This window comes from Mauremys mutica, chromosome 10 (assembly GCF_020497125.1).
Source record: "Mauremys mutica isolate MM-2020 ecotype Southern chromosome 10, ASM2049712v1, whole genome shotgun sequence".
In the NCBI taxonomy this organism is placed as follows: domain Eukaryota; kingdom Metazoa; phylum Chordata; order Testudines; family Geoemydidae; genus Mauremys; species Mauremys mutica.
This window is the reverse complement of record NC_059081.1, coordinates 66417038-66429877: the sequence shown is the minus strand read 5'-3', so window position 1 is coordinate 66429877 and position 12840 is coordinate 66417038. Positions and strand designations below refer to the sequence as shown.

The window sequence follows — 12840 nt, the reverse complement described above, 5'->3', positions numbered from 1 at the left end:
CAAGCTTCAGTGATGCCAACAATGTCATAGTTGTATTTATTTATTAGCACTTCCAGTTCTTCCTGCTTATTACCCATACTTCTCGCATTTGTACATAGGCATCTAAGATACTGGTTTGATCTTGCCTCCCAGGATTCAGGAGTCACACCTAGCTCCCTAGGAGAGAGAGCTCAGTGGTTTGAGCATTGGCCTACTAAACCCAGGGGGTTGAGAGTTCAATCCTTGAGGGGGCCACTTAGGAATCTAGGGCAAAAATCAGTACTTCGTCCTGCTAGTGAAGGCAGGAGGCTGGACTTAATAACCTTTCAAGGTCCCTTCCAGTTCTAGGAGATAGGTACATCTCCAATTATTTAAAATTTATTTAAATTGGCCCCTACTTCCACTGTATTCAAGCAGAAAACTCAAACGGAGGAGAATCTGCCCCATTACCATTTGCAGGAACATATCTTTAAATCACAGCACTAGTATTTTCCTTCCTACAAGATCAGAAGTGGGTAAACTACAGCCCACAGGACCCTCCTGCCCAGCCCCTGAGCTCCTGCCCCAGGGAGGCTAGCCCCCAGCCCCTTCACCACTGTTCTCCCTCCCCTACAGCCTCAGCTCGCCCCAGCACCAGTGTAATGCTCTGGGTGGCGGTGGCACTGTGAGCTCTTGCCAGGCAGAGCAACTACAGAGCCATGGCCTGACCCGGTGCTCTGTACTGCACGGCGGCGCGACTCCCTGCCCTCGTGCTCTGGGCAGCGCAGCTGTAGCACCGCCAGCCACCGGTGCTCTAGGCAACACGGTAAGGGGGCAGGGAAAGTTGGATGGAGGGCAAGGGAATTCGGGGTGGTGGTGTGAATAGGGTCAGAGTAGTCAGAAGGCAGGGAACAGGGGGGTTGAATGGGAGTAGGGAATCCCAGGGGCAGTCAGGAAGGAGAGGAGGGGGGTTGGATGGGCAGCTGGAGGCAGGGGTTCCAGGGGCAATCAGGGATGCTTGGATGGGGCAGGGTCCTGGGGGGCCAGTCAGGAATGAGGGGGGGTGGTCAGATGGAGCAGCAGGGGGCAGTCAGGGGTGGAGGGGGTTGGAGAGGGCAGAAGTCCCAGGGGGCAAGAAGCAGGAGAGGTCAGATAGGGGGCAGGGGCCAAGCCATGCCTGGCTGTTTGGGGAGGCACATACCCCAAACTTTGGAAACGCAATGGAGCCCTCAGGCCACAAAGTTTGCCCACTCCTGCCCAAGATTATGGCTATTAACACATCCTAGCTGTTTGGCACACAGTAGTCGTGGTTTACTAAAAGTGCCAGTTATTAAAATTAAGGCAATTGCTTCTCTGCTTAATGCCTATGTTTGATCTTAGAAGAAAATGAAAGCCATGGACACAAACTATAAATAACCATGATTTCTACGTTGAGAGTGTAGGATGTATAATGCTTTACTATACTTTGGATATGTAATTGATCTATGCACCACAATTGCATAAATACTGCATTTCCTTCAAGTCTGCATTTAAATAGTGCATGAAATTCTTTTATTATATTGGGTGTAAAATATACAGCAATTGAACTGAAGCTACAGGGGAAGCAGAGGTGTGCCAGGACATTAGTTTATGGTGGAATTTAACCAAGACAGAGGGATTACCACTTGCGAAACATGCCAGGAAATCTCAGGGCTACAGATATTCATTGCCTCAGTTTTGCTTCACATAAAGATGAGAGTTTCTTAGCACAGTGTGAGGATATTGATTCAGCAGGCAATCAGAGAGAAGACTAGTACTTGCTGAGTCATCAAAACCACTTGCTTCAACACCTGGGTTATCTACTAAATGAGCACTGAACAACCTAGCAGATACACCTCATAAAATATGCAGTAAACATTTAATTATGAAAGCATTAAGGCCAACAAGTGTGATTAAAAGTACCTTTGTTTTGCACTACAGATCCTACCATCTAATGAAAATTGACATACGCTGTTGGGAAAAACTATGATTTACAGTGGAAACTGCATTAAATATCTCAGTACCAAAGTCCAGAAGCAAAGAGAAACCTTTTAGCTAGAACACAAAATCATATTGAACTTGAGGCTAACTATGGGCATGGTGCTTTTTGCTATCGAAACTGAAGGAAGTTTTAGGTGTTCATACAGGGCATATATACACACCCCAAGTATATCAGATCAAGTGTTCCTGTGTAGCAGTCTTACAATTCACTAGAGAAACACTTATGAAACAGCTGAAAGATTAGGCAGTTGTACACTGTCAAAAGATTAGATTAGTAACATTCTCCATTTTTTTTTTTAAGTGTCACGGTGCATAGTCAGATGTAACTACAGCTGATTTGTGAAGAATTTCAAATATTTCCAATGCTTCAAAAACCATACATTTTAAAAACTGAATCTACTTTCAGATGTACCTCTTATTTTCAGATTTTTTCATCCAAGGTTTAATATTGACCACAGAACTGATGAGTTTACTTACACACACAAGCCCATAATAAATAATTCTTCCCTCAGTTGTCACTGAGAACTAGTCACTTTCATTTAAAAAAAAAAGTTACATTCATTTGCCTTTGCAGAACAAAGATTATGACAATCACTCACTGCATAAATGAAAAATATAAAAAAAATATATAAAAAAAGGAAAGGTACCTTACACTATGTGACCATAGTAAGCCAAACCAAGTAATTTTTCTGCAACTGGAAATAGCATCTGAAGTCACTATGGTATACTGAAAAAAAACTGTTCAAGTTGTAATCAATTCATATTCTCAAGGATTTTCCTAGTCCCACTTAAAGGTGGGTAGCTGGCTGGCTCCATAGGGAAGCATATGATCTGGTCCTAGCAGCAGCAGCAGGTTTTGCTAAGATCCAGCCTAGAGTAGGGAGGGCTGAGTTCAGCCTCTCTGTTTTAGCGAGCACCCTGCTTTGTCTAACCATTTTGGGGTTCTTGGGGTTCTTTTGAATTCTTAATTAAAAAAAAGGAAGAAGTAGTGGTGTCATGTTACAGCCTTCCAACAAGAGTATTTATGTTTTTAAAATTAACATGTGGGTGTGTGCTAGGAACATAACACTTATAATCCCCCACCATACCACTACACTGTATTCTATGGCTGTTTTAAAAATCAAACTGTAAAAAGGTAAAAATATCTAAAATTAATACTAGTTGTTAAATGGGTGATGATTTGATCACAGCTCTCATTCAGCCAAGCAGCTGGTGTATACTTTTGGGGTTTTTTTTTGTTTTGTTGTTTTTTTTAATATAAAAGCACATGAGTAATTCTACTCCTGTTCAGCAAAGCATTTAAGCCCATGTTAAACAGTGATTAAAGGACATGCTTCAATGAAACTTGGCTGAATCAGGGCCTAAATATTTTATTTAAACTCATTCAATTTAGAGAAAAGTATCCTAACACATTTTAGTGAATTAAGTCTATTTTTTTCCTTAAAATATTGAGCAATGCATGAAATATATAACAAGACAGGCAAACAGTGAATAGAGGAATATCAGGGTGGATGGAAATGAATTTATTTAAGCTTTGTTCTCATAATTACATCATATCTAAATGTTTCTAGATATTTATGCCATAAGTGTAAAAGGCTCTAGCCATACTTATATTCAATAATTAAGAGTGTTCAGTGTCTAAACTTTAAGCCAATAGAAATCAGTTTGATTACTGATGGATTCTTAACAGTATTTTGAAAACTCTTACTATAATTTGTGCATCTTCAGACTGTTCCTGTATTGTCTGCAAAGCCTTTACCAGATCTTCATCTCCTTCTACGAGACTAAAATCATCATCTGCTGGAACCTAAACACAAATATAAATGAAGTCACATCAATGCATATTTTAATGTATTACATTTTCTTCCAGAATATAATTAAGTCCCAACAGCACACAGTTAAAAAAATATATCTTATGCCTGTAGCCATATTAGAAGCTTGGTGTTATAATTACACAACTGATTATTGTTCTACTTGGCACTGAAGCATACAATATTTATTTTTTAAAAAGCACATACACACAGACTCTCAGAGTGGTATCCTTGCCCTATTTAAATCAGTGACAAAACTCCCATTGACTTCTCTGGAGATAGACTTTCAACTCTGGTCTCTCAGCACTTGATCCGAGGCTCAGTGGAAAGATTCTCATGGATTTCACCAGGCTTAGGGTGAGACACTGCTGTCTGACATGGCAGATTATTTGGGGAAGAGTGGAATCACAGCTGGCCCAGTCTGGTATAATAGTTTCTCCTCATTAGCACCTTCTGTGAAGCATTGCTTCAGTCTTACAGTGGTGTCATCTTCTCACAACTTGGTCCTCCAGGCAGGTCCCTTAGAAGTCTCACCCTTTCAGAGGTGTCACTGTCTCACATGAGTACTTTCCTATATATGCTAATTACCACCATAGCATTTTCTGTGATGGGGGAGGGATAGCTCAATGGTTTGAGCATTAGCCTGTTAAACACAGGGTTGTGAGCTCAATCCTTGAAGAGGCTACTTAGGGATCTGGGGCAAAAATTGGTCCTGCTAGTGAAGGCAGGGGGCTGGACTTGATGACCTTTCAGGGTCCCTTCCAGTTCTAGGAGATTGGTATATCTCCAATTATTACCTTTACAGTCCCACTTCTCTCAGAGAGAAATTCGCAGGCTTCTCTCAGCTTTCACCAACGAAGCACAGAAAATTCCAGAGAAACTAAAGCAGCTTCTATCCCTCCAGACTTGATCTTTAAATCCCACTAGGTTCCCTAAAGCATCCTGGTATAGAACATCCACCACCAACATGACTTCCTTAGAAGCAGGGCTGGTGCAAGGATGTTTCATGCCCTAGGCAAAACTTCCACCTTGTGCCCTCCCCTGACCCCCCACCCTGAGGCATCCCCCCCTGCGGCAGCTCCCCACCACCCACCCTCAGGCACCCCTGCTTCACCTCCATCCCGAGCCCACCATGGCTGCTTCACTTCTCCCGCCTCCCAGGCTTGCATCACCAATCAGCTTAGGCACTGCAAGCCTGGGAGGCAAGAGAAGTGAAGCAGCCACAGCGTGCTTGGGGAGGAGGCGAGGCAAGGCAGGGGTGAGCTGGGGCAGAGAGTTCCCCTGTGTACCGCCCCCCCCCTTTACTTGCTGCAGGCAACCCTCCCCGCACTCCCCTGCCCCAGCTCCCTCCGCCTAAATGCTGGCAGCGACCGGGGAGGCCGAAGATCCGGCCACCACAGTTGCTGCCGAAGAAAATGGTGCCCCCCAAATCCTAGTGCCCTAGGCAACTGCCTATGTTGCCTAAATGGTTGCACCAGCCCTGCTTAGAAATGCTACTTCTCCAATCCTAAGCACAAAATTAACTCTTCTCCTACAGCTACCCTATAATTCCTTTTCCAGGATAAGAGAACGCTAGACCTCACACCTGTATCCCCTCTTGTAGTTTACACTTCCCTGGTTAGTGAGATGACCCTGCTCCTCCTCAGCTGGGTCTGATAACAAATCAACCCTGACACACCCTCCAGGTGCAGGAAGATGGGCTAATTGAGCTCTCCAGCTCCTACTAACACTTTGTTCACCAGTGTGGGGTTTACACTCCTTCTCACAACTCCAATTCAAAAAGAGATCAAGCACAGGCTTTAGTTAGAGGATTTTGTTTATATCAAAGACCAAAACATTAATATACTGAAAACAATATCCAAGAAAGCAAGGATATATTATCTAATAATATAAACATATTTAAATAATGAATAAGCTGAAATTAGCTCACTATGAATAAGCTGAAATCAGCTAAACTGAGTTACTGCTACCTTTTAAAAATTATCTAAATGGAAATAAGACAAATCAAATGTTAGTAGTTCTTTTTATTAAATGAAAATTTATGCTTAATACCATGCATATTTTAAAGTGTGCTTCATAAAATAGGATTTACTTCTTTGGTGCTAAAATATCTTAGTGACTGGTGCATTTAAATAAAAAAAGAGATGGATACTACAATACAGATCTCTCTTAAGACTATCTCCTAACGTTTGAGATCTACTGATTAAAGGCACTATAAAAGAGAAAGCTGTTATTATTATTGGCAATATTATTAAGTAATTTACCTCTTCATACTGATAATCATCTTCTGAGTCTTCTGTAATGGTAACTTCTGTATGTTTTGTCAAGTCTAAAACAGCTGACATGTGGTGCTTTCCAATGAGAATTAAAACAATTTTATATGATCATTAAAAAAGAGCAGTTATTCATAAAGCAGTAATTATCAGCCTCTCCCCTGTTCTATGTAAGGCCAAGTTTCATACATTTAGGGCTAACTTTGGCTCTTGGATGCCCATATACAGCTCCAATGAAAGGCATGTTGCTGCATTCAAGAACAGAATTTAACACTCAAACTTTTCATTGCAGGATTGCACAGCATTAAAATACCACCCATTTGCTCTGCTATAGCTACATGCCAGTTGCTGTGCTTAATATAAACAGCAAGCCAAACTCTACTCTCAGGTACATAGTCACAGTGGCTATATTGCACAGGGGACTTTCACTGTCATTATACCTCTGGGTGAATTTCATCCTTTTAGAAAACTAACCATTTTTATGAGGTTTAGAGATCTGATATTGCAAATGCACATCTGTGGATCCACCCTTTAGGGGAAAATAACAGTAAATTGAGCACTGAAGCTTCTGTTATGTTGGTTTAACAGTCCTACATCTCCTTTAGTTACATTAGGATTAACTGATTTTAATGGGAGGATTGAGAGGTGTGTGTTTCAATGAATGCTTTACAATCTCCTTCTAGCAAAGTGTCCCAGCAACAGCCCATATGCCCATTGAGTTGGGCAAGGAGAACGTAGCTGAGAACAGTTGCCCTTTGGACAGGACTTTGAAGAACTGTCCTGAAGAACTGGAGCCTGAACAACCTTCCAAGAGTTTAGAAGCTGTCTGGCTCCTGAGTCTCAGCTCCCCACTCCCAAAGGCAAATGCTGAAGGCCTTACATTATCAGCCAACTTTGTTCTTTTCATGCTCTTAACTGGAGGGGTGAGGGGAGAATTGGGCAGAAAAGTGGTCCAGGGACCACTGTTTGCTAGAGGGGCAGAAAGAGTTAAGTGGCTGCAGCTGCTCTAGTGTTCACAAGATGAGACAGTGAGGGTGGGAGAAGAGTTACTGGGAGCAAAACACACAACAGGGAAACCACTGTTTTTTTTAAGTTGCTCTGGAGATTGGTAGGGAGCAGCAAAGCAGAGGAAGTCTGGTGGCAGAATTGATTTGGGAGGTCAGAAGTTTTGGTTGATTGAGTTTGGTAAGTAATCTAAGAATCATTTTTTAAAAGCTAGACACCCAATGATCAATTCACTCTTCACCCTTTCACTGTATATAAAGTGACCAGGATGCTACTGTATGTCTGGGGAAGATATCTTGTGAATGAGACTTTAAAAAGTGAGGTCCTATTTGCACAGCATGGATACTAAGGCCCAACTTTTTATAAAGGAGGGGCCAATGTATGTGTGCTACTTATTTATTTGTACTTGACTGTGATTATGTGCCTGAATCAGATATTTGTACACCTGCTAGTGCCTCCTAAAATCCCTGGTTTATTTGGAAAATTGTCCTTGGCTGCAGGGCCGGCTTTAGGAAGTGTGGAGCCCAATTCAAACAGTTTCAATGGGGCCCCGGCAGGGAAGACTTAAAAAAAAAAAACCACACGTAAAAAAACACATGGGGCTTGTACTCACTGGGCGGTGCTCCGAGTCTTCAGCGGCATGTCCTTCACTCGTTCCGTGTCTTCGGTGGCACTGAAGGACCCACCGCCACAGTGCCGCTGGAGACCCAGATTGCCGCTGGGTGAGTAAACATTAAAAAGGCGCCTCTAGCCAGGGAAGGGATTCTCATGGGGCGCGGGGCCCGATTTGGGGGAATTGGTGGAATAGGCCTAAAGCCGACCCTGCTTGGCTGTATTATATTTTATCTATATATGCGTGTCTATATATTTAGAGAGAGAGAGGGGCAAGCAAAGGAAAAAGTTAACTGTGTTATTGCTAAAGGTCAAGGCTTCATCAGCTGAAGTTACAAAAATCTTTTGCTGATTGGAAATAAGCATTTAAGAAGAGGGGGTTATTTTAAATTTCTTATAGCATTGATTTTTAAATTTGCCTCAGTTATATACACAGCAAAGGGAGGTAGTAATTTACATGTGAGGTTTAGAGGGCTTGCCCCACATATGCTTTTGAGCTATTGGTTGATAAGTCAAAAAAGTCTTAATATGCTGGGAACACTTTTCTCCCCACTCTCCAATAACTTCATATTATGAACGGATTTTGCTCCAGCTTTTAAATAAATAAATAAAAGAGCTGAGACTAGCAATAGCAAGTTTCAGCCACAAAGGACTTTTCAGAAACCTACACGTGCATAATAGAAGTTTATAATAGAAATCACAATGTAACTGTAGCTGCTTTAATTATAGCAAAAGGTATAATAAAAGTAACATTTGAGGCAGGTATGATCTAGTCATCTGGGACGGGGACTCTCAAATGTCTGAGTTCTGGCCCTGCGACTACCATGTTGTGGGTCCTTGAGCAAATCAGATTAAATGTATGGTCCTTAGAGTCTCTTATCCATAGAACGGGGATGATAAGTTACCTACCTTGCTGGGTATATAACAATTATGATTTACCATTAATTCACTAGCAGCATAACTGAATGGTACCTTAATTAAAGTTTGCAAAGCACTCGGAAGCTGAAAAATGTACTAAGTATCATTTTATAAAATATCTAATAATAAAAGGCAGGATAATGTCACTGTAATCAATTAAGCAGCCTTTTGGTACTGTCATATTGTAGTAGTAAACAGAGGATTTAATGTTTATATGATACAATTTAAATATAATATTGTGCATCCAGCAATTTGGCTAAAAATATTTCTCTCACTGGAAGCTTAATTGTATAATGAGAGAGACGATTTTGTCAAATTGTTTTACATATGTGCAACACTTCATTCCTTTTTCTCCATATTGACAATTCTATTCTACAGTTATAGAATCTTTTACAATGTGGATATAAATGTCACTATGTCATATCCACCAGACATTGCAAACTAATGCAAATGCTCTTGGTGATTTAGGTGCTTCCAGGATGAGTAGTTTGTTGCTAGTGTTTTAAAAGTGTTTTACTGACTTGATAGCCCTTATGTGCCATTATGGTCTAGACTACAGGTGCTATGCACATGGAATAAAACCTCATGTTAAAAATCTTGAAATTATTCTTCAAAAATTATATTTCAGATGCACAATCTTTTAAAGACAAAATTCCTCATTCAGCTACATTTTTGAGCAAACATTGTCTACACATTTTATTTTAATTGTCGTTTATAATATAGACACTCTTATGTAGTGCCTTTTATCAGCCACAGGGCACTGAAGAATTTCTGTTTTATGGAAATAGAAACGGAATCGCAGAGAAGTGGCTTATATAGGATCACAAAGCAAGTCAGTCAGTACCAAGGTTGGGAACAGAACTCAGATCTCCTGATTGCCAGCCTCTAAATATACAAAACAAAACAAACCTGAAACCACTAACTTATAATTTGTCTTTGCTCTTTTTATAACTGAAAAGGAGTCAAACTGATTGTTTCTAAATGTTATAACTCAGAAATAAACCTTCTAAATTGCTGTACTGCAATCTAAAATTCCTATTTTACTTGTATAAACTACTGAATTAAAAATAGAATTTTAGGGAATGATTGGATAATTCAGGCCCTTGATGACAGAATTGGAGCCTTTGACTCTAGATCAGTGGTTCAAATATTGCCAAGTGGAGGAACAAGCAAATGTGGGTTACTTTCTGATAGGCATTTGGTGCCGCTTGGAAAAAACTTACCAGATGCTTGCTACAGAGAGATAAATACAAAAAGGAGCAAGAGGCAACAGCTCCAGTACGTCAGTTGTTGCTCACAGCTTTCCCAAGTGGCAAGAGAAAAGTGAAACTGTTGTGGTTCTTGTTTAGAATCCCTGCGTGAAATTAACAGCAATGGATCTTGGCAGCACACTGAAATGAACAAGACTCTGGACATTCCCACTGTTACTATTCAGAACCCCTAGGTGAAACTAACAAGAATCAGAACAATTTCACTTTTGTTTCCATACCAGAGGCGGTGGAGTCATCTGTTTGTAGATGCAGCAAGATGGCTCTGCATCAAGCTACAGTCAGTTCACATTGAGAAGGTCTTAATCATGAGGGCTGGAGACTTAGCTGTCTTCATTCAAATAAAAAATTAAATTCTGTGCTAACTTACGGTTTATTCCCCCTGGGTTCCCAGGGAAGTTCACTACAGATGCTCCCTGGGCTACGCAAGACCCGATTTATGCAAATTTGCACTTAGGGAAAAAGTTCCATAAGCCAGAAGTAGGATTTTTGAGTTGTGGAAATTTTTGTTTAACTACAGGTATATGTCTCCAACTTACGCAAAATTCGAGTTACGCAAGGCTTTCTGGAACAGAACAATTGCGTAAATTGGAGGGGGGGGGCACCTGTATTAGCCAGCAGCAAGTAGGAGAGTGTTGGTAAAACAAATTGGTAATCTCAGGTTTTTCCTACCATAATTACATGATTTTGGCCTGGCTCCTACTGGGCAGGTCTGAACCTGACAAATACAATGATATGGGCATTGAGTGAAGCTTTTACTGCAGGTGCCACTGAGAAGCCTGGCTGAATGGGCCACAGAGGTGTTCCTTCCCCTTCCCCTTCCCCTTCCCCAATCCTGGACAGAGCTCGGGGGGGCAGGGGCGGCGGTGATCCATGCAGTGGCACTGACCCATGCAGACAACTAGGGGACCCCATTACACCCCACCCCACTGCTTGAACTTGCCCTGGATTCAAAACCAAGGAGGGGGCGGGGGGTGCCTGATATTCATGGAGATTTGTTCTCAGTTGAATCAAACTCTCGAAAAGTCCCCAGAGGCCAGATCCCAACAGCCTCCCCGCAAAGCGAGACTGAAACCCCACCACCCCCTGCCCTGGGTGAAGACCCCCGGCTCCCCCTCTCCCGGGGGGAACCCCCAGAAACCCCCCTCCCCAGAGCGAGGAGCCCCCGGGGTGAACCCTCAGCAAATCCCCCGCGCTGCCCAGCCAGGGCCGAGGGGGCGCGGGGCGAGGATACGCTGCAGGCAGAAGGGCCCCTCGGCTCCGGCCACCGCCGCCTCCCCCTCCATCGCCGGCTCTCCGGGTCGGTTGTTTACACGCCGCTCTCGCCGTTGCTAGGGTTCCCCGCAGAGCCTCTCGCGAGAACAAGGAAGCAGCTCGCCCCTTCTCTCCGCCGGGTTCTAGCCGGGTTTCACCGGGGGCTGGGGGGGGGCGATAAACCAAGACGTGGGAACGGCTGGACGCGTCCCGGTCGCCATAGCAATTGTCACTTCTCGGTTACGGACAGGGGAAGGTCCAATGGCGCTTCAGTAGGGCGGTGCCGAGGGACCAGCTGGCCAATCGGTGCGAGGCAGGGGGGAAAGTCCCGCCTCCTGGCCCAGGCTTCCCCCTCTGGACAGAGAAGGGGGCTCCGAGACGGTGACTGGGAGAAGGGGAAGTGCAGCACCTCCCGAGAGGCCCCCACGCTGGGTTGGGCCCGTGGCATCTCTGGGGGCGGGGCATAAGGCAGGAGACCCACCCCTGCAGGGTGCCCCAGTGCCCCCAGCTCGCCCTGGGCAGGGCCGCCCAGAGGGGGGGGCAAGAGGGGCAATTTGCCCCAGGCCCCGAGCCCCACAGGGGCCCCCACCAGAGTTTTTTGGGGCCCCTGGAGCGGGGTCCTTCACTCCCTCCGCGGGGCCCGGAAAACTCTTGCGGGGCCGGGCGCAGGAGCTGCTTCTGCTCCCGGTCTTCGCCGGCGGCGGGTCCTTCCGCTCCGGGGCAGAAGGACCCCCCACTGGCGAATTACCGCCAAAGACGGAGCATGACCCACCGCCGAAGTTCAGCTCGGTCTTCGGCAGTAATTCGGCGGCGGGGGGCCCTTCCATTCCGGGGCCCGCCGCCGAAGTGCCCCGAAGACCCGCGGCGGGGGGGGGCCGAAGACCCGGCTGCGCTTCGGCGGCGGGTCCCGCTTCGGCGGTAATTCAGCGGCGGGGGGGGGCCCCGCCATGGGTGTTCGGGGCACTTCGGCGGCGGGTCCCGGAATGGAAGGGCCCCCCGCCGCCAAAGACCCTGGGCCCCCGGAATCCTCTGGGCGGCCCTGGCCCTGGGATCAGAGCTGCTGGGGAGAGCAGCACAGAGCTCTGCTGTTTGCAGCATGCCAGCTGTATGGCACTAGCAACCCCAGGCGCCAGGGTGCACACTATTGAGCACCATCTGCTGTCACCTTCTCTGGCAACTAACACTATGTATATATCTACTAGGGCTGTGAAGCAATTACAATAATTAATTGCATGGTTAATCGTGGTGTTAAACAATAATAGAATACTACTTATTTAAATATTTTGGATGTTTTCCACATTTTCAAATATGTTGATTTCAATTTCTACACAGAATATGAAGTGTACAGTGCTCAATTTATATTTATTTTTATTCTAAATATTTGCACTGTAAAACCAAAAGAAATAGTATTTTTCAATTTGCTTAATACAAGTACTGTATTAAGAGAGCAGTCTCTTCATCGTGAAAGTTGAACTTACAAATGTAGAATTATGCACACAAAAAACCTTTAGAGCCTATAAGTCCACTCAGTCCTACTTCTTGTTCAGCCAATTGCTCAGACAAACAAATTTGTTTACATGTGCAGGAGACAATGCTGCCCACCTCTTGTTTACAATGTCATCTGAAAGTGAGAACAGGCATTCACATGGCACTGTTGTAGCTGGCATTGCAAGATATTTACATGCCAGATGTGCTAAAGATTCACGTCCCTTCATGCTTCAA

The 12840-nt window shown here is 44.3% G+C and overlaps 1 protein-coding gene and 1 long non-coding RNA gene across 8 annotated transcripts in view; one reads left to right on the top strand and one right to left on the bottom strand.

Annotated features, from left to right (window-relative positions):
- The window catches only part of SPAG16 (sperm associated antigen 16), a 766854-nt gene that overhangs the window by 742219 nt on the left and 11795 nt on the right, over positions 1–12840 (bottom strand). For 2 of the 7 annotated variants that reach the window (XM_045032687.1, XM_045032686.1), the window contains exons 1-3: positions 11099–11259; positions 6053–6099; positions 3686–3784 (exon numbers count right to left, since the gene is read on the bottom strand). In XM_045032687.1, coding sequence (XP_044888622.1) covers positions 3686–3784; positions 6053–6099; positions 11099–11150 — 198 coding nt within the window. In that variant the 5' untranslated portion in view covers positions 11151–11259. Of the gene's footprint in view, positions 1–3685; positions 3785–3995; positions 4147–6052; positions 6140–10234; positions 10247–11098; positions 11260–12840 lie in introns of those variants that run through there. The other 5 variants (XM_045032684.1, XM_045032688.1, XM_045032685.1 and 2 more) reach the window with 5 other exon arrangements.
- The window catches only part of LOC123378637, a 37609-nt gene continuing 31891 nt past the window's right edge, over positions 7123–12840 (top strand). The window contains exon 1 of the long non-coding RNA XR_006582686.1: positions 7123–7246. This is a non-coding gene — a long non-coding RNA (uncharacterized LOC123378637). The remainder of the gene's footprint in view (positions 7247–12840) is intronic.